The sequence below is a fragment of the Microcaecilia unicolor genome, chromosome 3 (genome assembly GCF_901765095.1).
Source record: "Microcaecilia unicolor chromosome 3, aMicUni1.1, whole genome shotgun sequence".
NCBI lineage: Eukaryota > Metazoa > Chordata > Amphibia > Gymnophiona > Siphonopidae > Microcaecilia > Microcaecilia unicolor.
The window spans coordinates 149813332-149840269 of NC_044033.1; the positions used below are offsets into that span (position 1 = coordinate 149813332).

Genomic DNA, 26938 nt, shown 5'->3' on the forward strand with positions numbered 1-26938 from the left:
TTGAGACCTGCGATTAGGTGTTTTAATTATGTAGACTTATTGCCATTAACTACATACCTGTTTTGAACATGAATTGTGTCAACTGCCTTTCCCTCACAAGGCCCTTCTGCAAGATATTGAAGTGCAGAGGGAGGGGTTCCAAGAGTGGAGTGTGGGGAAAGGGTGCACTGTACGCATGGGCTGCTGCAGCTCCTGAACAAGTGCCACTTCTGAGGAACAGTACATGATGTTAGACATTAGGAAGCAGACAACTGCACGGGTCCTTCAAAACACCAGCTTCTAAGCTAGATGTGGTGATGGGATTAGACTTAAGACAAATTATAACATACTTTACATTCATGTAAGTTAATATTCAAGGATTGCTGAGTCTCTCAATTTAGAAGCCTATTGTAGTTCCTAAATTAAGCACATATTTTCAGCCAATCATTTATCGAGAATGGGAAATTAGTGTTGAGTGCTTAACCTTAACACAATGGCCCTTATTTTGGAACAGGGTTGTCCAACCTCGGTCCTCGAGGGCCACAATCCAGTCAGGTTTTCAGGATTTCCCCAATGAATATGCATGAGTTCTATTTGAATGTACTGCCTCCATAGTATGCAAATAGATTTGATGCATATTCATTGGGAAAATCCTGAAAACCTGACCTAGTGAGGGCTGAGGTTGGACACCCCTGTTTTAGAAGCATCCTCACATGTAAATGGCAACACTTATTGCTGCAAAAAAAACCAGAAGAAACCAGTCTTCGCAAAAAACACAATAGACAAAACAGCGAAGATAACCAAAACAAAAAAATAAAAAAACAAAAAATGTAAAGTAAAAAATAAAAAATGAAAATATAAAAAGACGACACTACAAAAGATATAAAACTTAAAAATCTTTATTAAGCACAAAAATATATTGCAGGGTAAAGGAGAATAGGACTCGACACAGCTGTGTTTCGGCTGGAGAGGCCTGCGTCAGGAGTCTTCTCACCATGCAGAGTCTCTAATTTGGATTTGTATGCCAAATAGTTCTAGTCGATATATGAAACAGCTTGTGAAAAAAGTGTATCTGAAAACATTTGTATAGCTGAATCTTCAATTAAATATCCGCGCGGCAGTATGGAATGAAGCTGCGCGAACTTGGCGTTTCTAGTCTGTATGATCAAACTAGACTAATGTGGAGAGAGCATTTAAATACCATCTCGGTGAGATTCTGATGAGATAATCGACAGAGACACACTGACATTTCAGGCCGTTTTTTAACGGTTGATTTTGACTTTGAAAAGACAATGGAGGTGGAAAAAATGAGATATTATTGATCTCTATCGGCACATCAGAACAGTACAGCAGCATGTTGGCTGTTCAGTATTGATAATCCACTGTTGCAGTAATCCTGGTTTATATATTGTTATTTATATGTAGTTTATGGGTATGCATGAGATATTAGGATGTGTGTGTATGTTTGGAAGGAGTTGATTGGATTTTAAAACAATGTGATAAAATAGGGTTATTATAATATTTATGTAATTAATAAAGGTATTTAAAATGTGTAAAACAGTTGTTTATAATGTTTAACAATAAATATTTATGAGAGAGATTTGCATGAACTGCTTCCGCTGCATGCAAATCTCTCTTATGAAAATTTATTGTGGATATCCTGAAAATCTTATGGGCTGGGGGGGCCCCCAGGACAGGTTTGAGAACCACTGTTGTATGATTTAATATACCTTCATATGAGGATAAGATTTCCTATAACAGAAGCTGAATATTTTGAAAAGATTGATTGGCTGGCATGTGTAAGCATGGCATGTATTTTTTTGGTCACTTTTGAGAGGGGTGAACATTTAACTCTTGGTTGAGGGTTATTAACAGGTCCCCCACTACTACTACTACTACTACTTATTTCTATAGCGCTACAAGGCATATGCAGCGCTGTACACCATACACAAAAAGACAGTCCCTGCTCAAAGAGCTTACAATCTAGATAAGACAGGTAAACAGACAGAATAATTAAGGGTAAGGGAATAAAGAGGTGAGGATAAAAGGACAGGGCAAGTGAGTACTACTACTAGTACTCTTAGGGCTTCCAAACTTAGATGTTGAAAGGGGCTGGTGTTGGATCACCCTTAAGAGGGTGACCCTTGAGTACAGTGAAGGCCATGTTTTGCCATGCTTGGGCTCCCCTTTTTTCTTCTATGAAAGAGAAAAAGAGGAGTCTTGAGAGAAATTTTGGAAGAATTACATTTTGTTTTAATGTGTCTTTCTTTCTTTCTTTTTATTTTTACAATTGTTTGCATTCTACTAGTGGGAACTGAGGTCTCAGACAAAGTTTGCCTTTCAGTACTTTAGAGCAAATTTTCTGTACACTTGCTGCTAGAAATATGGCTAGAGTCATGATCTGCTTTAGTAGAATGACTGCCCCTTGGTCTTCAGCAACTAATACAAAAATATCAGAGTACATTCTAAGGCTTAAAAAACTGGATGAGATTATGGAGGAGGTATCCAACTCTGTCTCTAAACCATAAAGTGCCTTTACGTTTCAATGTTATCAGTTTCCCAGTTGTCAGTACCCCACATTTCTAACATTCAACACACAGGCCCAGAGCTCCAGTATAAGTTCCTCCCCTCTTCTTCTTAATATCACTTACTTGTATGGGATGTGTTTGCTGCCATTGACAAGGGCAAGAATGACATTGCCCAGGGCAGAGAGTGAGAGACAAAGCCCTGATCCTCCATCTCGATTTTTGCTCAGCACTTTCACACAGCTCCCCAAGTCGATTAGATGTAGGCGACTGCGACCTCCAGACACTGCCATATATGGAAATGAGAAAGTGATTAGCCTTGGGTGGTTCATAAATTGCACTTATCCCTGTTGAAAGGGTTTCCTGATAAAGCACAAGCATTTCTTGTTAGGGCTTTCTAAGGCAAAGTATCTTACTAGAGACATTACAGGCAATAGACATAAATACAATATAATCTTGAAACAAAAAAGCAATTGGTTGTGAGTTCATGCACCCATTTTGTCTTTTCTATCCACAGCTATCCGATTTATGTGACTATTTGAAATGAAAGAAATGCCAGCTGAAAAAAATAAGAATTACTCAGTGTTGCAAATGAACATGATAACCATACTTAGCACTTAATGTCACTGGTTCAGATGGTGAGTTTAACTTTTGAGGTCGATACACCTTACTGGGTTTTAAATTAGAATAACGGTAACAACACCACATTTGAACAATGAGAGCTTATTCGATACAGTTCTTTATATACAATATTAAGACGGCATCAGTTATATGCTACTCATATTAAAAATGTAATATGAGGTAACTGTATAAACCTCTCTCATGTGTGAACAGCTTTTTATAAAGTTACCCCATGGGTTACACATGTAGAGGTGTGTGTGCTGTCAATAATGCATGTAATGGCTCCCTATCCGTTTCCGCATTCAATTCAAACTTCTCTTACTGACTTATAAGTGACTTCACTCTACCGCTCCCCAGTACCTCTCCACTCTTGTCTCTCCCTACGCCCCCTCTCGAGTAACCCGTTCTGTGGATAAATCTCTCTTGTCTGTCCCCTTCTCCTCTACTGTAAACGGGGGCGTGGAAATGGGTTGGCCATTGGCATAATGGGGATGTTCCTAAAATTTACGCGTGTTATAGAATAACGGGGATACACCCTAATTTAGGCATGTACATTTGCACCATGTTTTAGTTGGTGCAAATGGCTGCACCTAAAGTTAGCCACAATTCTCGGGCTTAAGCACTATTGTATAAACCGTACTGAACTTTAAGCGTGACTTACAGAATAGCGCTTTCTTTGGCGCTGATTTTTTTGGTGCCATATATAGAATCTAGCCCAATGTACACTCTTTTACAGAGTGCACACAAGTCTGGTCAGATGCCAATATTCACTGACAGTACCCAGAACAAGGTCCAGGGCCTAATTTAGCTCGAGATGGTTGACTGCACTTGGCTGAATATTGACCGGATAGATGTTGTCACTGAAGTGCATTAAGTCCCATAATTGTCACCTATGGTCACCATGCATATTAATTATTATGGCTTCTCTCTGCCCAATATTTAAAACCATTTAACCGGCCAGGGACGGCTCCTGGCTGCTTAAATGGCACTTAACATAGTAACATAGTAGATGACGGCAGAAAAAGACCTGCATGGTCCATCCAGTCTGCCCAACTTAAGTGGCTATCCAGCAATATTCATCGAGAGATAGCCGGTTATCTACCGCTGAATATTGTTGGTTAGCATTTAGCAGATAGCCAATTATATCACGCAATATAAATGGATATTTGCTAATATTCAGTGCATCGCCAGCTAAGTTTGGATGTCAAATTAGGCCACCAAAATAATTGGAATATCTTTGGCCAGTATAAACTTAACCGGCCAGTGCTGAATATTGGCTTGGCCTGTTAAAATTTAAACCAACCAAAAAAACACCCAGATATTCAATGCTGGTCACCGGAAACTGATGTCGCTTGATGCACCTGAACTGCAGCAGGCTGCGGACATGTGAAAAAAAAATGAAGAAAACCTGAGAGATCCATCAGCTTAATTAGAGTAAACTAGAGGGAGGGAGAGAACTCACTGAAGCAGCCAAATGTTACCAATGTGAAAAAGCTACTCACACTATCAAGAAAAATACCAGACTGTGGAGAGATGCATCTTGGGGGCTCCACAGGGATAAAAAAAATTGGAGGTGGTCCTGCACAATGATGCAGTCTGTGCTAGATCTAAAAACCTAGTGCTTGCCACTCACTGCACTACGCTGGGCTCCATTACATGACATTGGCCAATATTGAGGATGTTATATCCTGTTTGTCCTTGAAGAAACCTTTGTGTGTATTTTCAGAAGGAACAGTCAATATGTTTTTCAAATGCCAGTCGCTGCTTTTTAAAAATATAGATTATTTAGTGCCATTATACAGACAGCCAGGAGAACTGAATATACGCATTCACTATTGACTGCTATCCATACAGCGACAATATACACACATCTGCTTCGTCACAGTTGTAAATTTCTATGTGGGCAGTTGTGAACTACTGTGGCTGGCTCTGGCAGCTATTTTGTAAAGGCACACTGGCATCTATGTTGCCTTTATACAACATGCTTAAAATAAACACCTTTTTTGGGTCTGTCATAGAAGTGTCCTTTTATAAAATTTCCTCCTAAATGTCCACGCATGCAAAGGTAAATCCAAGGCCAGATCAGCCTGTTTGTTTTGAGATGGCAACTTTGGCTGCGAGAGAAAATGCCACCAGCTCAGCAATCTAGTATAACTGACTCTCCTGATTTAGTACGAATGCTGAATACATCCATTAGGCAAACCTCAAAACTGCAATTTGATTTCCACATAAGAACATAAGCATTTCCATACTGGGACAGACCAAAGGTCCATCAAGCCCAGTATCCTGTTTCCAACAGTGGCCAGTCCAGGTCACAAGTACCTGGCAAGATCACAAAACAGTATAATACATTTTATGCTGCTAATTCCAGAAATAAGCAGTGGATTTTCCCAAGCCCATCTTAATAATGGCTTATGAACTTTTCTTTTAGGAAGATATCCAAACCTTTATTAAATCCTGCTAAGCTAACTGTTACCACATCCTCTGGCAACAAATTCTAGAGCTGAAAGATGAACTAGATCTACATACTTTCAATATGAGGTAGGATCATACGGAGCTATAGCTGCACCCTGCCACTGGCACCCTGCAACCCCCCCCCCCCCCCCCAACATCACCCTGCCCCCTTCACCACTGCCAATGAGAGGAGAGGGGTGGTCTGAGAGCAATTTTTGCACCCATAATTATTATTATTTTTTTTAATTTTCATTTATTTGTGCCCTATGCAGCCGCACCGCACATACAGCCCTTGGTATAGTCCTGACCTGAGGCAAACAAAACAGTTCAAAGTGCAGTGGGAAATCTTATTATAAATCTATTATAAAAAGGCACCTGGTAAATTTTGAAGCTGGCTCCTGATTTTCAAATGGTTCCACATTTTACTTCCTGTAAGTTTGAGAAACTTCAGTTTACTTACTTCCCCCTTTCCCAGACTTTTCCATTCGGTACTGGTAAATGTGCAGAGTGAAGAGCATGTGGGAGTTCCTATGGTCTTCCTCATCACAGTCCCGCTGGCTGCTACGCCGGGAGGCAATGGCAGCGTCTAGGAAGAAGGCAGCTTTCTCCGCCGTGGGGGCACGGAGTTCACTCTGATTCTGAAGCTGCAAGATCATACCACAGCAAAAATGACATTAGAGAAGAGGCTTTCTTTCTGTGCCTGAAAGTCAATTCTACCATTCCAGTCAGATTCCCCATATCGTAAAGTTTATGAGATCCTTTTACTAAGCCGTGTAAGCATCTATGCACGCCCAACGCACGCCAAAATGGTGTTACCGCCCGACTACTGTGTTGCTCTTGTGGTAATTTCATTTTTGGCATGAGTCCAATATGCGCATACGAAAAATATTTTTTATTTTCGGGCATGCGTAACGGACGCACGCCAAGTGGAATTTCATGCGCATAGGTCATTACCGCCTGGTTACCGTGTGAGTCTTTTTTACTAGGTCAATGGCTGGCGGTAAGGTCTCAGACCCAAAATGGACATACGGCAATTTTTATTTTGCCGCATGTCCGTTTTCGGGAAAAATTTTTTAAAAAGGCCATTTTTACAGGCGCACTAAAAAATGGATCGGCGCGCCCAAAACCCATGCCTATACTACCGCAAGCCATTTTTCAGCGCGCCTTTGTAAAAGGACCCTTAAGTTTATTAAAATTTGATGGATCGTTTTTTTTTTTAACATGTAAGTCAAGGCGATTTTACTTTTTAAAAAATTCAGAAAAGCAGAAAAAGGTATGAAAAAGAATGCCATAAAATTATAGGACACAGAACAAACACACATAGGATCAAACAAATATTTTAAAAAATCCATATTTCTGCACTGGGATCTCCGGTTCCTGCTAGATTCACTGTTGGAATGCTCTAAAAAAAAGGTAGATCTTTAAGTTAGTCTTGAAAATTTTCCAGAATGATTCTGCTTTAAGGTCAAGGGGAAGGTTCTTCCTGAGATAACGAGACAAAAAGTAAAAAGCACTTTCATGGGTTACTTCCCAATAGGTTTGGCATAGACTAGGCAACACTAACCTATAATCATTGACAGTTTCTAGACTCTGATGTTGCCTTCTTTCTTTTCTGCATCACTATAACAAGCAGACTGATTTTCAGAAAAATGACCACATTTTGGCTCCCTAAAGTAACCAGACAGAGGTGCATTTAAAGCCATAATGATGACAGTATTAATTTAAGTGCTGGCGTCAGTACTTAAATTAATATGTACAAGGTGTCTGGAAATAACAGGACCGCTTACATAGTTTCATAATACTTTGCAATTGTTTAAACATTTAGTATGACCTTTGAAAATACATTAGTATAATGGGGATTTTTCTTAGTTAATTCATAATTTGTGTTCAACGCGTCCTCCTTCAACCTTGACACACTGACAAAGTTTTCGATGCCACTGAGCTCTTGGCTTAATGAATTCTGGAGTTTCATTAATTAAGTGCTCAACTGGTTTGAGAGCTCAATGCACTGGAGCTCTATTCTGTTGAAAAATAAAGTACTCCGAATCCATAGGCGGTCGGTGGCCCAGCTGTTTGGGGAGGCTAAAGGGGAGGTCAGGGGTGGGGCCGGCCTGGCCAACATCCATAATCGTCAACATACAGAAAGAAAGGTCAGTAAAACAGGTGCAAGTAATCCCTTTTATTACATTTAGATATTAGATATGTATCATATGTCAAAGAATAAAGTGGCAAGAACATGAAACAGTAGAAAACTTCAGTGTATATATAAGTTAAAGTGAATTGAGAAAAGTGTATGAAGATGATGCCTGCCCCTCCATAGAGGCCCTGCAGCCAGTCTGCCTCGCTCTCTCATACCACTTGTCTACATCAAGTCTACCTCTTTCTCTCTTTCTCTCTGCAGAAACATTTGGATGACACAAAATCACCCATGCCAAGGTCCAATTTACGGGCACCATGACTATTGACACAGTCATTTTTACTGAAACAAAGCCATATTGAGTATTTGCTCTTCAATTGAGACATCTGTTCTGCAATCATTGTATGTCAGCCCTTTATGAGTACATGATTGTGGTTTTATGGACTTGTAATGGACATTAATAAAGCACTTTTTTTCAACTAGAAGTTTTTTGCACTCGTCCTTGGACTATCCTGACTCTTTCTAGGTTATCCTTGCCATTTTGTTATATTAACTTCTTCATGAGGATTTTGTTCATGTTTTGTCTACATTTCCAAAAGCTAACATATTCCAATTAATAAATTCTAAATAAAATACTTGTTTCTACCTTTGTTGTCTGAGCTTTTTTAAAAATTTGCTTTTGTTCCAGTGTCTCTTTTCTGCTTTTATCTGTTTGTTCCTGTTTTTGCAGGATCTCCTGTCCATTTGATATTTCCTCTCTCTCCATGTCCACCATTCATCTTTCCTCTGCATCCCTATCTCTCTTGTCCAGCATCTCCCCTCTATGTCCCCGTCACTATCCCTTCCTCCATGTTCAGAATCTGCCCTCTCAGTGTCCCAGAATCTGCCCTCTCAGTGTCCCAATTCTCTCCTATATATTCAGCATCTCCCTTTTGTGTGCCTACATTGACCTCTCCTGGATTTCCCCCATGTCTCTATCCCTCTCCCTGTGATCAGCATTGCCCCTGTCCTTAACCCCCCATGTCCTGCATTGTCTCTCTCTCTCTCTCTCTTTCTCTCTCTGTACAGCTCTAGGTATAAAAATAAATTGAGAAGGGATGTGGACAGGCGGGAAGAGGGAGGGGTTACAAAGATTTGTTCCAGAACTAAAACTGTATTTTTTGTTGATGCTATGCCATTAACATTTATTCTCTTGTTACCAGTATCTCCATGTAAGTTATCTGCTGGTATGTTGTTAATAAAAAATACTTAAAAGAAAAATCAGCTGCAACTCCTCAACTAATCTGATACATTAATGTATTATACCACAGTGGAATATGTTTATTTAAGAAAACATGTCAACTAAAATTCCCCAGATTTCCCTATAATTACCATCTTCAAACAGGCCCGAAAGCTAGGCTGCCATTACAATTTCTCAAAAGAGCAGGGAGGGAGGGGGAATGGCCCATAATTTCCCTTTCAAAAACTAGCAAATAACAAATTGAAACCTAGCAACAGGACTAATATGAAACAGTATTAGAAATATACACATTTAATAGCACTACAGAACATCATATAACAGAAATATAATAAATGTCATACATTACAAATTATATCATAATAGACAGCATGGAAGAACATTCACATAATATAGATTATGACACAATGAGGGGCATAATCGAACGTGAACGCCCATCTCCATGGGCGTCTATGTCCGAGAACGGGTACGTGAAGGGGCAGGACAGACCGTATTTTCAAAAAAAAATGGCCGCCCACCTTTTTTTCGATAATACGGTTTGTGCCCGGCAAATGCATTGGAGTTGTGCGGATTTGAGCTGGGCGGTTTTGTTTTTTAGCGATAATGGAAACCGAAGGCGCCAGCTCGAAAACGAACAAATCCAAGGCATTTGGTTGTGGGAGGGGCCAGGTTTTGTAGTGCACTGGTCCCCCTCACATGCCAGGACACCAACTGGGCACCTTAGGGGGCACTTGTAACAATTTTTAAAAAAGTCAAATACCTCCCAAGTCCATAGCTCCCTTCCTTTGGGTGCTGAGCCCCTCAAATCCCCCCAAAAACCCACTGCCCACAACTCTACACCATTACCATAGCCCTTATGGCTGAAGGGGGGCACCTACATGTGGGTACAGTGGGTTTGGGGGCGGTTTGGAGGGTTCCCATTTACCACAAGTGTAATAGGTAGGGGGGAGATGGGCCTGGGACCACCTGCCTGAAGTCGTTCCAGAAATACAGAAAAACTCAAGAAAAGGAACACATGGAGGAATACCGGATGAAACTGAAAGAAGCCAAGAGAGAGATACGACTGGCAAAAGCGCAAGCGGAAGAACAAATGGCTAGAAATGTAAGGAGGGGTGACAAAAATTTCTTCAGGTATATTAGTGAAAGGAGAATGACTAAAAAGGGAATTGTGAGACTAAAAGATACTGCGAACCGCTATGTGGATAATGATGAAGAAAAAGCAAATTTGTTAAATAGATACTTTTGTTCTGTTTTCACAGAAGAAAATCCTGGAGAAGGACTGCGATGGACTGGAAATAGTACAAATGAGAATGAAGTGGACAGAGCACCGTTCACGGAAGAAAGTGTGTATCGACAACTTGAAAAGCTAAAGGTGGACAAAGCCATGGGACCGGACGAGATCCACCCCAGGATATTGAGAGAGCTCAGAGAGGTTTTGGCGGGTCCTCTTAAAGATTTGTTTAATATATCCTTGCAGACGGGAGAGGTTCCGAGGGATTGAAGAACGGCGGAGGTGGTCCCTCTTCAGAAAAGTGGTGATAGGGAAGAAGCTGGAAACTACAGGCTGGTAAGCCTCACTTCGGTTATTGGAAAAGTAATGGAAGCGATGCTGAAGGAAAGGATAGTGAATTTCCTGGAACCCAATAAGTTGCAAGATCCGAGACAACATGGTTTTACCAAAGGGAAATCGTGCCAAACGAATCTCATTGAGTTCTTTGATTGGATGACAGGAGAATTGAATCAGGGACGAGCTATGGATGGAATCTACTTAGATTTCAGCAAAGCTTTTGACATGGTTCCCCACAGGAGGCTCTTAAATAAACTGGATGGGCTGAAGATAGGACCCCAAGTGGTGAACTGGATTAGGAACTGGTTGACGGACAGACGCCAGAGGGTGGTGATGAATGGAATTCGCTCGGAGGAGGGAAAGGTGGAGTGCCTCAGGGATCGGTGCTGGGGCCGATTCTGTTCAATATATTTGTGAGTGACATTGCCGAAGAGTTAGAAGGTAAAGTTTGCCTATTTGCGGATGATACTAAGATCTGTAACAGAGTGGACACCCGGGAGGGAGTGGAAGACATGAAAAAGGATCTGAGGAAGCTAGAAGAATGGTCTAAGGTTTGGCAATTAAAATTAAATGCGAAGAAATGCAAAGTGATGCACTTAGGGAATAGAAATCCACGAGAGACGTATGTGTTAGGCGGGGAGAGTCTGATAAGTACGGACGGAGAGAGGGATCTTGGGGTGATAGTATCTGAGGATTTGAAGGCGACGAAACAGTGTGACAAGGTGGTGGCCGTAGCTAGAAGGTTGTTAGGCTGTATAGAGAGAGGTGTGACCAGCAGAAGAAAGGGGGTGTTGATGCCCCTGTATAAGTTGTTCGTGAGGCCCCACCTGGAGTATTGTGTTCAGTTTTGGAGGTCGTATCTTGTTAAGGATGTAAAAAGAATTGAAGCGGTGCAAAGAAAAGCTACGAGAATGGTATGGGATTTGCGTTACAAGATGTATGAGGAGAGACTTGCTGAACTAAACATGTATACTCTGGAGGAAAGGAGAAACAGGGGTGATATGATACAGACGTTCAAATATTTGAAAGGTATTAATCCGCAAACGAACCTTTTCCGGAGATGGGAAGATGGTAGAACGAGAGGACATGAAATGAGATTAAAGGGGGGGCAGACTCGAGAAAAAATGTTAGGAAGTATTTTTTCACGGAGAGAGTAGTGGATGCTTGGAATGCCCTCCCGCGGGAGGTGGTGGAAATGAAAACGGTAACGGAATTCAAACATGCGTGGGATAAGCATAAAGGAATCCTGAGCAGAAGGAATGGATCCTCAGGAGCTTAGTCGAGATCGGAAAGCGGGGCTGGTGGTTGGGAGGCGGGGATAGTGCTGGGCAGACTTATACGGTCTGTGCCAGAGCCGGTGGTGGGAGGTGGGGCTGGTGGTTGGGAGGCGGGGATAGTGCTGGGCAGACTTATACGGTCTGTGCCCTGAAGAGCACAGGTACAAATCAAAGTAGGGTATACACAAAAAGTAGCACATATGAGTTACCTTGTTGGGCAGACTGGATGGACCGTGCAGGTCTTTTTCTGCCGTCATCTACTATGTTACTAAGTCCACTGCACCCACTAACAACTGCTCCAGGGACCTGCATACTGCTGTGATGGAGCTGGGTTTGGCATTTGAGGCTGGCATACAGGCTGGAGAACAAAGTTGTTAAAGTTGGGGTTCTTTTGGTGGGAGGGGGTTAGTGACCACTGGGGTGGTTATCCCCGATTCCCTCCGGTGGTCATCTGGTCATTTAGGGCACTTTTTTGGGACTTGTTCATGGTCCAAAAAAAGTGACCTAAATTCGTGCTAAAAACACATTTCTTTTTTTGATTATCGGCCAAAGGCGCCCATCTCTCCTCGGCCGATAAACACACCCCAGTCCTGCCTTCACCACGCCTCTGACACGCCCCCGTCAACTTTGTTCGTTCCTGCGACGGAGTGCAGTTGAAGACGCCCAAAATCAGCTTTCGATTATACCGATTTGGGCGCCTTTGCGAGATGGGCACCTATCTCCCGATTTGGGTCGAAATCTGAGCGTCCATCACTTTCAAAAATAAGGCGGAATGTCAGCATAACACCAATGAAACACCTAATAATCACTCATTAGATCATTCAAATAACACAGATATGATGCTGTTTATACAATACAATGAAACATCTTACTATGTAGCTAAGCTCTTCTGGCGCCTTCAAGCACTAACAACTCTTTAGTGATGAAACAGAAATCAGAATGAACGTATTTATTTATTTATTTTGACATTTATACCTCATATTATCCCGAACATACTCAAATTCAATATGGCTTACAATAAATAAAACAACAGGCAAGGTTTACAATACCATAAACAAAATATCAAGTAAGAACAGAGTAGCACAAACAAGATACAAATAAGAACTAAATAATAAACCACTGATGGCCAGTTACAATCTAACACACTCCATCAATGGGCAGAAACCTCTGAAAGAGGAAAGTTTTCAGTCTTTTATGAAATACCAAGTAATCAGGCTGACCCTTGATTGCTACTGGCAGTAAGTACTGCCACTTAGCACCAGGGGCGTAGCCACGTTGGACCATGGGCCCACCAGATTTGGCCTTGGCCCCCCGCCACCGACCCTTTCGACCCCCCCTTCCTACTGCCGCCAACCCTACCCCGCTGCCGCCGTCAGGTACCTGTGCTGCAGCTGATCTGGAAGGATTCTGTTTCTGTGTGAGTCGTCCTGACGTCCTACACGTTCCTACGTGCAGCCTGCACGTAGGAACGTGCAGGACGCCAGGAGGACACAGAAACAGAATCCTTCCAGATCAGATGCAGCAACGCACCAGCCCGTAGACCGGTGCTGAAGAGGCTTTCGGCTGGCGGGATTTAGGGACCCCCGCCAGCACAGGTACCTGACGGTGGCGGCGGGGGAGGGATGGCGGTGGGGGGAAGGGGGGGTCAAAAGGGGAGGGGCGGCGGTGCCGGGGGAGGGTCAAAAGTGGCGGGAGGCAGCGGCGCCGGGGGGGGGGCTAAAATGTGGCCCCTCACCTCGGGCTCTGGACCCCCCTCCCACCGCAGTCTGGCTACGCCCCTGCTTGGCACCTTGGTATCTGTGGAGTGTAATTAGGCCTGTAATTAGTAACGTCTCCCAATGAAGCCAAGGTGCTCTTAGGGATTGGGGTAAGTATTATAGAACCTTTCCACTGAGGAAAGTATTATGGAACCTTTCCACTAAGGGTGCACCCTGAGTCAGCATAAATGAGATATGAGCTTGAAGAAGGTCAATGAATCCTGTTGGTGCAGTTTTTAATAAATGACTCGGACAAGCATCCAGAAGGCACTGTGAGGAAGAATACTTTTTTGGAAAGGATTTGGCGGTCTCATGAGTGGGTAGAAGAAAGGAGGCCCACAATCGGTCAGCTATAATACCAGCATCCAGACTAGGCTGCTTGATGCAAGATTGAATGCTAGTGGCCTTGTTGCAGTACAGCCCCCCCCCCCCCCCCCCCAGTGGCGTAGCCACAGGTGTGCCTGGGTGGGCCAGGGCCCAACCACTTTGGACTCAGGCCCACCCAAAATTGTGGCACTCTTGCTGTGGCTGGTGGGGATCTCAAAACCTTGCCAGCTGAAGATTTTCTTTCCTTGGACAGCCAGCGCTCTTCCAAAGGTCAGCCAGCAAGCAGCTTTTGTCTTCAGCTGATGCTGAGACCAGCCCTTCTGCACATACTCAGTTTTTGTACATGCAAAAGCACAGAGCACGCATGGCCTGCCAGTAGCAGCATCAGTTTGAGGCAAGTGTTGCTGGCTGCTGTTTGGAAGAGTGCTGGTTGCTTAAGGAAGAAGAGAAAATCTTCAGCTGGCAGGGTTTGGGGATCCAGTTCAATTATTTAATATTTGGGGTTTGTGGGCAGGGAGGGGTGGAGAGAGGAGCAAACCGGAGGGGGGGGGGGCAAATTCCATGCCCACCCACCTTGGGCTTAGGTCCACCCAAAATTGGCCATCTGGCTATGCCCCTGCCCCCCCCCCCCCCCCCCCCCCCCCAATTTTAGTTACTTTTTGTTTGAAGTATGTGGCTAATTGATTAGCAGAGGGAGTGGATACAGTTACTGATGTTTTCGGTCAACAAAAGCCTATTAAGAAGGCCAAAGAGCTTATGGGTATTTAAGTGGTTGAAACCAATAGTAGAGGGTTTTAGCGTCTACAGTCTTTTTCTTATAATCCCTGATAGCCTTCCTCCAAAGCATTTTGTTCTCGTCAGATTTATGATTGGACAACTTTCTCTCTAATTTTCTACATTACCTCTTGAAGAAAAGAATATCTTGATTGTACCAGGGTGACATGACACCTAATGGGTGAGTTGGATGGGAGCCATACTATCCAGGGTAGAACTACATAAATATCCCACTTACACAAGAAATCTTCGCTGTCTGCGCCTGGATGCTATGGACTACCAAAGATTGCAGATCAGAATTTTACAGGATCAATTCTGCCTCTCAATGTAAAAGGAGGAGAGGTGACAGTGGACTGAAAAGATCTAGTAGCTTCCCTCCAGTAAAGAGTGAACTCCAGAGTCTTACGGTCTGACCAAGGGTCATGGCATCAGGATGGGTCACCCAGTTAGAAATTCTCCATATGTACAGTTCTATAAGCCAGCAGATCCAGCAGATGACCCCTAATGTGGGAGGATTGGGAATGTGGCAGAAGGAATCACCAGGAGGCGAGAAAATCAAATAAGCTCTTTGTCTTAACATCCCAAGGGTTATCAAGATGTAAATTAATATCACCTACTAATAAAACATTAGCAAACGTAACACAAATATTTGAGAGGAATTCAGTCAAAAAGCTTTCTGAGGGTGATAGAAGAGAACAAGGTACACGGAATATTATAATTTATGCATAGTCATGCATACATCTAGGTGCAGGCAGTTACACCTACAGCTAGGGTAAGTAGCCACACCTATATGTACACAGGTTCTCAGGTCCCTACTTTTCTTTATAGGCAAGGCCTAAATAGGTGCCATAACTCACGCCTGTTGTAGGCATTCTGTTATAAAATTACTTTCTATGTGTTACATGCGTATTTTACAAAACAGGAATACTGCAACTCCATTCCAAGTATGTCCAGACTATGTCTCCCAGGAACACCTGCCTTTTTCTGCATATAAAAACATGCTTTGCACTTGGAAAGGGCTTTATAAAAATATCTTGAAGATACAAGAAACCTTTAACACATAAGCCCCTGAGCTAGGTGCCTAGTGCAGATATTCAGCAGTAAGAATCTGTCTTTTTCTTGTTCTAATTCTGCTCTTGCAGCCATCTACTTTTTAGGTACCTAAATTTAGCTTTCTAATGAAAATAGGCACCTGAATTTATGCATTCAGCCCTAGTTAATTTTCAAAGAGGTTGATGGATATTGTAAGGCCTCCACCACCAGGAGACTCTTGGAAAAGTCTCCTGCACCAGGAGACTCTTGAGTCCCTCGTCCCTTTAGCTGAGCTGTGCACTGTAATCCACTGCTAAAGAGCACACGGCAATCCACAAGATCAGATCATTATACTTTATTGTAATCCCTTTGTGTCAACTGCTCCTCCAAAGGTAGTTCCCACCACAGCATTTCTCAGGAAGCACAGCAGTTCAACAGCATAGTATTCAAAACAAAACAAAACACAAAAGGTTCCAAAATCTCAGCAGTTCATAAACCAGTTATGCAAAGCAATTCTTCAAACAAAGTAGCTCAAAAAGAGCTCAAACTCCCAGCAGTTCATGTATAGCATGTATGCAAAGTAATTCTCCAAACACGGTAGCTCCAGAAAGGATTCAAACGCTGTCCAGCAGTTCATGTCAGCAGTTAGGCAAAACAATTCCCCAAACACAGCAGTTCAGAAAGAGTTCAAACTCCCAGCAGTTCATGTATAGCAGTTATGCCCAAAATCACCACTCCTCCTCTCTCCCTTTCAAAAGAAATCAACCTAGGGAGAGTGGCAAGGGACCCTCCCCAACCAGGCCAGCATTATACCCTGACCACCACCCGCATGACCCTTCCGTGGTAAACCTATTCTCTCACCTCCCCTCGTGGGATAGCCACCTTTTCCCTTCTTCTACCAGGCTCTCCACCCAAGCAGCCCTCTCCTGTTTCACCTCCTTTCCTTCCAGTTTAGTCAGAGCAGCAATCTCCATTGGCTCCTCTTGCTCTAGTTCCTCCCCCTTTTCTTCCTCTTGCCAGTCCATAGGTTCCTCCCCACACCCATTGCTCAGCTGCTCGCCATTTGCTTGATTGGGCAGGTTCAGAACTCCTTTCCTCATCCTGGCTCTCTGGGACAGGTTTTTCTAACTCCTTTCTCTTGCCCTTCTCCTGACCTCCTCTGGGTGCTGTTGGGGATTGAAGTCCCTGTTTCTAGCATGTGACCTACTCAGGAGCTGCTGGGAATTGTAGTCTTTTCCTTTTCTCCAATCCCCCAGGGGAAAAGACTCCTTCCTTTCTCTACCCAACCTCCCTCCCTCTCGAGCCTCCTTGTTCCTCCTTGTGCCTTCATTACTCCCTCACACCCTCATATTCCTCACAATATGCCTAATCCCCAAGGGACCTATTTACTAACCTTCAATAATGCAGCAAGTGGAGGTGTAACCTAATGGTTAGTGCAGTGGGCTTTGATCCTGGCAATCTGGGTTTGGTTCCCACTGTAGCTCCTTGTGACCTTGGGCAAGTCACCTAACCTTTCATTGCCCCAGGTACAAAAATAAACTTGGACTGCGAGCCCCCTGGGGACAGAGAAAGTACCTGTATATAAAATGAGTACAGTGTTTCGTACGTGTAGTAGCACTATAGAAATGATTAGTAGTAGCAACATATGTTAACACCAACATCAAGACTGAATGCATGTTAAAATCAGGTTATCATGCTAATACTGCACAAAATATAGGGCCCCAATGCACAAACAAGAGGTGAACACCATACATGGTGAATCATGTCTTTAATTTAAAAAGTCATAATAAAAATCCAAAAATCCAGCATATGTTTTTTTTTTCTCTTTCCTTACTCTATTCTTTTCTGTTTTGGACACTGGAGTTCTTTTCCTTTCTCAGTTTAGATTGTACACCCCTTTGGTTGTAACTTGAAAGGTGGTTAAGCAAATGCCTAATAAATTATACTACACTAAATGCAGTCAAAGATTGACTGTATAAATGTCTACCAAAGGATATTACAATTGCATCCAAGGACCTGACACAGATCTGTGTTTCAGGGTGGATGCCTGCTTCAGGGGTCACCAAATCTGATTGATACAAATGAAAAGATGGAGATGAAACCTCAATGGTGGCAACAGTGGACCAATAAATCACTTATACGAAACAAAGACACAGATCTGTGTTGGATCCTTAGATACAATTGTAATATCCTCTGGTAGACGTTTATAGAGTCAATATTTGAACATTATGGGCTACATTCTATATATGGCGCCTAAAAAACTGGCACCGAAAAGGGGCGATCAGGGAAGACAAAGCCGTAGCAGAGAGATTAAATGAATTCTTTGCGTCGGTCTTCACCGAGGAAGATTTGGGAGAGATACCAGTGCCAGAAATGGTATTCAAAGCTGACGAGTCGGAGAAACTGAAAGAAATCTCTATAGACCTAGAGGATGTAATAGGGCAATTTGACAAATTGAAGAGTAGCAAATCTCCTGGACCGGATGGTATTAATCCCAGAGTACTGATAGAATTGAAAAATGAACTTGCAGAACTACTGTTAGTAATATGTAATTTATCCTTAAAATTAAAACTGAGCATGGTACCGGAAGATTAGAGGGTGGCCAATGTAACGCTGATTTTTTTTAAAGGTTCCAGGGGAGATCCGGGAAATTATAGACTGGTGAGTCTTACGTCAGTGCAAAATGGTAGAGACTATTATAAAGAACAAAATTACACAGCATATTCAAAAGCATGGATTAATGAGACAAAGCCAACATGGATTTAGTGAAGGGGAATCTTGCCTCACCAATCTATTACATTTCTTTGAAGGGGTGAACAAACACGTGGATAAAGGCAAGCCGGCTGATACTGTGTACCTGGATTTTCAGAAGGCGTTTGACAAAGTACCTCATGAAAGACTCCAGAGGAAATTGGAGACTCATGGGATAGGAGGTAGTGTCCTATTGTGGATTAAAAACTGGTTAAAAGATAGAAAACAGAGAGTAAGGTTACATGGTCAGTATTCTCAATGGAGAAGGGTAGTTAGTGGGGTTCCCCAGGGGTCTGTGCTGGGACCTCTGTTTTTTTAACATATTTATAAATGACCTGGAGATGGGAGTAACTAGTGAGGTAATTAAATTTGCTGACGACACAAAGTTATTCAAAGTAGTTAAATAGTGGGAGGATTGTGAAAATTTACAAGAGGACCTTACGAGACTGGGACACTGGGCATCTAAATGGCAGATAATGTTTAATGTGAGCAAGTGGAAAGTGATGCATGTGGGAAAGAGGAACCCAAATTATAGCTACATCATGCAAGGTTCCACGTTAGGAGTCACGGACCAAGAAAGGGACCTAGGTGTCGTCGTTGATGATGTGTTGAAACCTTCTACTCAGTGTACTGCTGCAGCTAAGAAAGCAAATAGAATGTTAGGTATTATTAAGAAAGGAATAGAAAACAAAAAAGAGGATGTTATAATGCTTTTGTATCAGTCCATGGTGCAACCGTACCTTGAATATTGTGTTCAATTCTGGTTGCCGCATCTCAAACAAGATATAGTGGAATTAGAAAAGGTGCAGAGAAGGGCAACAAAAATGATAAAGGGGATGGGACGACTTCCCTATGAGGAAAGAAAGACTAAGTGGCTGGGGCTCTTCAACTTGGAGAAAAGATGGCTGAGGGGAGTGTTTTGTTTCGGGGTTCAGAGACCCCTAGGTTCTGTCTGGTACTGGAGCCCAGCTGTCCAGTGGCAGAGAGAACCCCCAAGAAGGCTGGATTGACCTCAAATCTGACTCCAACTCTAAATAGCACTAGTACTGAGGTAATCAAAAAGTTGTGCAGTTCTAAAAGGAATTGCCACTGAGACGTTAGGTCTAAGGGACCCGCATTAGTCCACCTCTCAGCACTGGCAAGGAAAAGTTACCAGCCTTTTGACAAACTGGATTTAGGCTACAGGTTATACAATGCAGCGAAAGAAAGCCTGATAAAGCAGAAGCATTTATACTTACAGCCTTTGATCATTAAGTGAAGCCCACAGAACATCATTTGGAATGAGGAGTTTATTTGCCAAGATACAAGCCAAATCAGTGATTAACTGTGATATCAGAGATCTCACAGATTATACAATTAACAGTAGGAGAGATATTTTAGTTCCAAGAGTTATCAATTTATTTACTTACTAACAGGCATGTACAATCAATTAGTTATAGGAATATAATAATCCAGCTGCAAACAGGTGCTATCTGAATCTTAGTCTTTTATAATTTCTTTTACCAATCAAAAGGTTTTACAAGGGAAAGCAATTAGGTAATTTGTTAATTCTGCTGGTCACATTGGTTTCCCCTGGAGAGAGTGAGTGGCAACCCTTCTCTCTAGCTTAAACCAGGAAATACCCTGATTTTCATAGGTGCCCTCAGGATATGGATAATATGACAGTAGATATACCTGATTGGATCTATGCTAATATCATGGTTACCACTGATTGGCTCATGCTAATGAGTAGCTCTATCGTGAGAACATGTTCTCATCTTTAGCTTGCTTAACCACAAACTTAAGCACGATCTTACACCTAGTTTGAGGAGCCATCTGTATCCTGTTTATGAGGTTTCTGCACCCTAACTTCTTCCTCATTCTGCTGCATGGTCCTTCCTCATTTAGCTCAGGAGCTTGCTGGAACTTCAGAGTTCAAATTTCGGCTAAAGGCCTGTACTTTTCTTGTCATTTTTAGAGCCTGAACCTAAGTCTCAGGCCTGGGCTTCCAAATAATTATACATATGATAGAGGTCTATAAAATAATGAGTGAAGTAGAAAGGGTAGATGTGAAGCGTCTGTTTACACTTTCCAAAAATACTAGGACTAGGGGGCATGCGATGAAGCTACAAAGTAGTAAATTTAAAACGAATCGGAGAAATGTTTTCTTCACTCAACGTATAATTCAACTCTGGAATTCATTGCCAGAAAATGTGGTAAAGGTGGTTAGCTTAGCAGAGTTTTAAAAAGGTTTGGACGGCTTCCTAAAGGAAAAGTCCATAGGCCATTATTAAATTGGACTTGGGGAAAATCCACTATTTCTGGGATAAGCAGTATAAAATGTTTTGTACTTTTTTGGGATCTTGCCAGGTATTTATGACCTGGATTGGCCAATTAACAAGCAGTTATTGACACTAAATGGCATTAATTAGAATTTACACACACAACTGTCTAAGCGTATTCTGTAACGTGATAAGGGTAGATTTTAAGTTGCATAGTTGGAAAGGGGGCATGGCCATGGGCGTGGAATAGGCAGTTCATGGGCATTTCTAAAATCCACGCGCGTTGTTATAGAATACACCCAGTTTGCACCTAATTTAGGTGTCGGCATTTATACCAAGTTTTACTTGACATAACTGCCAGAGAGTAAATGTAGTCACACAAACGTACACTTGGTGTATTCTATAAACCATGTGGAAAGATGTATTCTATAAAGTACGCCTATGGAACTTTGTAAGTCCAAGTGCTTTGAAAATGTGCCCCTTAGTCAATTGTTTCATAATGCCAAATAACTTATTTAAATTTGGACAATCCAAATAATATTCCCTCTTAGCCTGTTTAATCTCATAATTATAATGAAAGAACAATCGCCTCCATTTCCCCCCCCCCCCCCCCGATTTCCTCCAAACACGCTCTGCTTGTAAAACAGGTGCACGAACGATCAAAACTGTTGAGGGTAACTGAGATAAGAAGAAGGGGTAAAATGTCTCCCCATGTCCAGAGGGCCACCAAATTTTAAAAGCTGCACATTGGAACGAACTTTTGAAGCAATTTATGCAGATAACGCTGAGTCAGTGGTAAAATGTGTATGATTCCAGCTATTTGTGTGCATGTACAAACTTAGATTGTGAGCTCTCCTGGGACAGAGAAATATCCAGTGTACCTGAATGTAACTCACCTTGAGCTACTACTGAAAAAGGTGTGAGCAAAACCTAAATAAATAAATAAAATAAAATGTATGATACGGGCACCTCCCAAGTAAAACCTGTCATTATAAAAGGTCTCCTTTAACTTTCGAGCACAGATGATTACGCATTGTGCCTGCCCAGACTGATCATGGTAGTCCTAGAACAGATTATTTGAAGTTTGTTTTAATAAATGCACGAATGGTATGGAATAAAACATTTCTAATGTATGATTTAATAGTTAAAAATTCTGTTGATGTATTATGTATCATAGAATTATGGCTTCAAACATTTGACCTAGTGTTAGTGAAGCAATGTTGTCCATCTAAGTATTCATGGAAACAGGTTTGTAGGGAGGGGAGGAGGAGTATTAATTTTGTTTTAAACCTATACTTGGTTTTCGTATGGTTTCTTTGCCTGTAGACAACCCGTTTGAAATTATTGTTTTGGAAAATATGGAGTGTGTTTTTTGCCTGATTTTGCCTTGGTCTTTTGGTAGAGGACTGTTTAGCTTTTAGATTTTTTTGTATAAATGCATTTTATTCAGAATCAACAAACAGCAAAGTAACAATTAGCAATAACAGAAGTATTTTCAAGTATATCTCTAGTACCCCATAACCCACATCCCTTTCTCCTTCCCCCTCATCCCCGAAGATTAATTGGAACTTCCAGGCTTTCTTATCCAAGCCTGAAATTAAACACAATAACCTGACAGTCATGTAGGTAACTGTAAATTTAACAATTTAAAATCCAACTGTGTGCCCTATGTAGTAAGACTGTTCATAAGGGTTCCCATATTTGGTGAAACTTCCACTAGTGAGCGGGGTGATTCCAACCAGCCCTATGGTGTACCATGACCATCAGAACATACAGTGGGTTCAACCACTGAGCTCGATTAGATGCAGTTTCACTTAACCACTGTACCAAGATGACTCTCCCCACAATCAAAAACAAGTAATGTAGGAGAGTTTGGTGTGGGTGTAACAGTATCATAGCAATCAAACAAGAAAACCATAAGTAGAAGTGGAAGATGAAAATCAAAGATCTGTTGAACTTTATTTGAGATCTCTCCCCAGAAGTGTTGCATTACTGGGCATGACCAGAACATGTGTCCTAAAGTTGCTTCGCGTTCCGTACATTTTAAGCACTGACTTCATTGAGCTACTCCCATCAAAAATGCTCGTGAGGTGATATGTAAGCTCTGTAGAGGAGTTTATATTGTTGTTCTTTATATAGTGTCGAAGTCAATTTTACTAAAGGTTTACATAAAAGTTGTTGAAGTAAGTTTGCCGAACTTATTGTGCCTAGATCTCTGGACCAAACTTCAGCTGATTTCTGAAATCTCAAAGGTGATACGTCAACTCTTAGCATCCTAAAATAGAAGGACACTCTTGGGATACTATCATCACCCAAAAGAAAGACTTCATCATGTTCAGATGCATCTTCAGACAATGCCTCTACAGGCAACAAAAGACATATAATATTTCATTTGCAGATAAGCCAAACTGTCAGTATTCACAATTTGGTAGTCAGCACAAAGTTTATTAAAAGGAAATGGCTTCCCATCAGCGTTGACATAATGCTTCAGTAGTAAGATGCCTTTTTCAGCTCAAATTTGGAAGGACTTGCTGGAGATTCCCACTGGAAAGTCCTGGTTACACCGAAGTGGAAGTCAAGTTGTTATTCTTCCGTCAATATGCTTTGCCTTATAAAGCCATGACCAGACTCTCCATAAAGGTGCAGTCAAGCAGCTTGTTTTTAGATAACTGGGTAACTTGTCTAGTGCAGCACACAAAACATAGCTTGTAGTGAGACCAAAGCAGCTTCAAATTGAATCAGGGTGTAATGATCAGTCATCTTCATCCAAATCTGTGGTTTGTAAATGACAGGCTCTACAGTAAAGATCCAAATCCAGTAATCCCAAACCGCCTTGTTACAGTGGAAGCTTATCTTTTCTATGTAACAGAATCGGAGTAGTTTGAAATATATAATGCTATTTAGGCAAAAATCACCATCCTGAGCAATGCTAAATGTCCTATCATAGATAATGGTAAAGTTGACCAATTTTGAAACAAATTCTTTGTAAATATCATTAAAGGCTTAATATTGACATCATATAACGTTTCCAAAGTTTTAGGCAATTGAAGACCAAGATCATAAGTAGAGACACTTCCCCCCCCCCCCCCCCCCCCCACACACACTGAAAAGGAAAGTAGATATTTACAAAAACAGCAGGAGAAATATCTATAGGAATAGCAACTGTCTTTTAGTAGTTCAATTTATTTATTTATATTTTATGTTTCTAATTTTATAAATAAGCAAGTAACAATTCCTCTCGTGTTTCAAAACATTGGACTTCCATACTCCATTATACTTTATATATTTGACTTCAATTGTACACCGGAGGAAAAGACTTCAGATGCTCGGCTGTCAAAAACAGAATTATCTTCACTTGAACGCTGGGAGAGCTTTGGTATATTTTGGTATATTTTGGGATAGTGATAATTGTAATTGCAGCTCTTGCCAAAACCCTAGGGTTAATTCTGTTACTCACCTTAATTCTTAGCCGCCAATTGCCTTTTATACAGTCCCAACCCAGTGCCTAATCATGAAGATTACCAACATGATGTGCCTAGTTCTCTTTGTGTGTGTGTTCACTATACCCATTGCACAAGGAACACAGCATTTAGAAAGTTTTTTGCAGAAGTTCATGCCCCAATACAAAGTAACATTACCCACTACCAAGGACACGGTTACAATAACCCTAGATGTGTGTGCCTATACTATGTGTGGTGAACATCCTGTGCAGCAGTATCTGTCAGCTTTTGAAATATACCTGTGTCCCTTCTCTAATTGCGGAAGTTGGGCACAAGTATGGTGGTACACAGGTTCATGGACTCCCTACTCAGGTAGTGAGATTCCAGATCTCAAAAAGAGCATTTCCATTATGAAATTGCGAGTGACTGCCCTTTGTCCGATGACCAAATGTAATCAAGTGGCTATCACTTTCAGAGGAGTAACTGCTGTCACGTACAGAACCTATTCCTTGGGAATTGATGCCACAGGCCGGGATCCTGTGGGAACCTTTCAGATTATCCCCCCACCCACAACCCAACCAGAACAAAATCCTTTGATGCCAACCAAGATCCCAGAAGTAAAGATTCCCTATCAGATTGTACCAACTAATAATTCTAAAGATTTAGTGGCACTAGAAACAGGATTTGGGGATACCAACCTGTGGCTCGAATGGGCCCACTATACCACCAAGAGTTTGAATGTTTCCAATTGTTATTTTTGTGCCCATGCAAGAGCAGAACCAACAGTAGTCCCCTTTCCTTTAGATCTTTACAACGATCCAGATGGTTTTTGGTGTATGTTAGAGTTACTACAGGTAACAACTGAAGTTAACCAGTCTTGTCAGCATCTTGACAAACATCACCCCTACTTACCCCCTCGGATGAGGGTACCGCCTGCATTCAGGATTCCAGATCCTGGTACCAGATATCATACATGTCTGGAACGATATGGAGTGAAAAATTCACGGTTTTTGGGAAATTTGACCAATTGCAATAGTTCCCTAGCAAAGGGAGCCCTGAGGGGTCTGAACCTTACGGACTTCTCACAAGCTAGAGCAGATGTATGGTGGTATTGTGGAACCCATACTATCCACCATACACTTCACAGAAGTTGGACAGGCAGATGTGCCTTAGTCAAATTAGTAATTCCAATCATTATAGCATCCTTAATCCCTCCTCATAGCAGCTCTTCCTCACGAGTGAAGAGAGATGCAATGCCTGGATCTTTTGATGATCGGGTCTATATAGATGCAATTGGAGTTCCAAGAGGGGTACCTGATGAGTTCAAAGCCAGAAACCAGATTGCTGCAGGGTTCGAATCTGCCTTCTTTTGGTGGGCTACTATTAATAAAAACGTAGACTGGATTAACTATATATATTACAACCAGCAGAGATTTGTAAACTATACTAGAGATGCGGTTCAAGGAATCGCAGCACAATTAGACGCCTCTAGCAGAATGACGTTAGAAAACCGATTAGTGCTTGACCAGATTCTGGCAGCAGATGGCGGAGTGTGCCACAAAATAGGTACACAGTGTTGCACCTTTATCCCCAACAATACAGCTCCAGATGGGTCAATTACCAGAGCTTTGAAAGGTTTAACCTCACTGTCGCAAGAATTGGCAGAGAACTCTGGTGTCGATACATCTTGGACCGGTTGGATGGATAAAGCTTTTGGTAAATGGAAGACATTTATCATTTCTGCGGCCACCACCATAATCATAGTGGTTGCAATTTTTGTATTAGTAGGATGCTGCATAATCCCTTGTGCTAGAGGCTTAGTAGAACGCTTAATTGAAACCGCAATAACAAAAAAGACAACCGCAGGACAATATGCCCTGTATGAAAATCTCCTTCCCAACACCACAGGGGATAATACGTTAGACTATCTCCCTATGAGATGGACCAATCGCTATGCAAATCCTAGAGACAATGTAGAAATGTCTGCAACAGTATAATCATGTAATAGCACACAGGAATGCAATATAATAGTGTTAAGCCTGATGAAAGGATGTAATCAATAATCAGTATGACTATGTAATCCATGCGAATGTATACTCAAGATATAATCAGTATATAACCAAAGAATTATTGATTGTTATCAATATATATATATCTCCATATATGTAAGAGTAAGATTGAACCTGCATATTAATAGGTTTAGAAATATTATTGTTGTAGTTATAGTATGTTACCGAAGTAGTGCCTATGTTATAACTTTAATTCAAACAAATCTGACTATACCAGTTTTCAATTAGACTCAGTCGATTCTATAATTTAATAGGATACCTTCTGGAATGGATGGTACCATGGTTCCTTAACCCTGGTGTCACCCTATGAGATAGGGTGAAGAGGGGAATGTTAATATGTGTTCTAGCTTGAGACCTATCCACTGGAATGGTGGTGGGCCAAGCTGCACAGCTTGGAACAGATGGAAAGCACTAATTAGGCCCAATAACCTACTGATGGCCTTATAGCAGAGAGCTTGCAAGAGCAGAGCTGCTTGGTGAGTTTTAATGAAACCTGGTACAACTTTCAAATTGAGTGTAACACTTAAGATGAGGAAATTAGAGATAAAAATGGTAATAGTTTGGTTCTTAAGATGGAGAATGTCTTTGAGAAAATGGCTCCTGGTATCACAAGATATAAAAACACATGATCTCTGTCATAAGATTGGAAAAGAGGAAGTGAAAGTGTAAAAGTTGAAATTATTAAGCAATCTTTGGGAGGAGGGGCAGGTGGGCACCTGACCGGAGGTCA

At 41.7% G+C, this 26938-nt stretch overlaps 1 protein-coding gene across 1 annotated transcript in view; it reads right to left on the minus strand.

The window, feature by feature from the left end:
* KIF26B (kinesin family member 26B) overlaps positions 1-26938 on the minus strand; it is a 799934-nt gene that overhangs the window by 117048 nt on the left and 655948 nt on the right. The window contains exons 9-10 of the mRNA XM_030196461.1: positions 6040-6223; positions 2631-2790 (exon numbers count right to left, since the gene is read on the minus strand). Of these exons, the coding sequence (XP_030052321.1) occupies positions 2631-2790; positions 6040-6223 (344 nt within the window). The remainder of the gene's footprint in view (positions 1-2630; positions 2791-6039; positions 6224-26938) is intronic.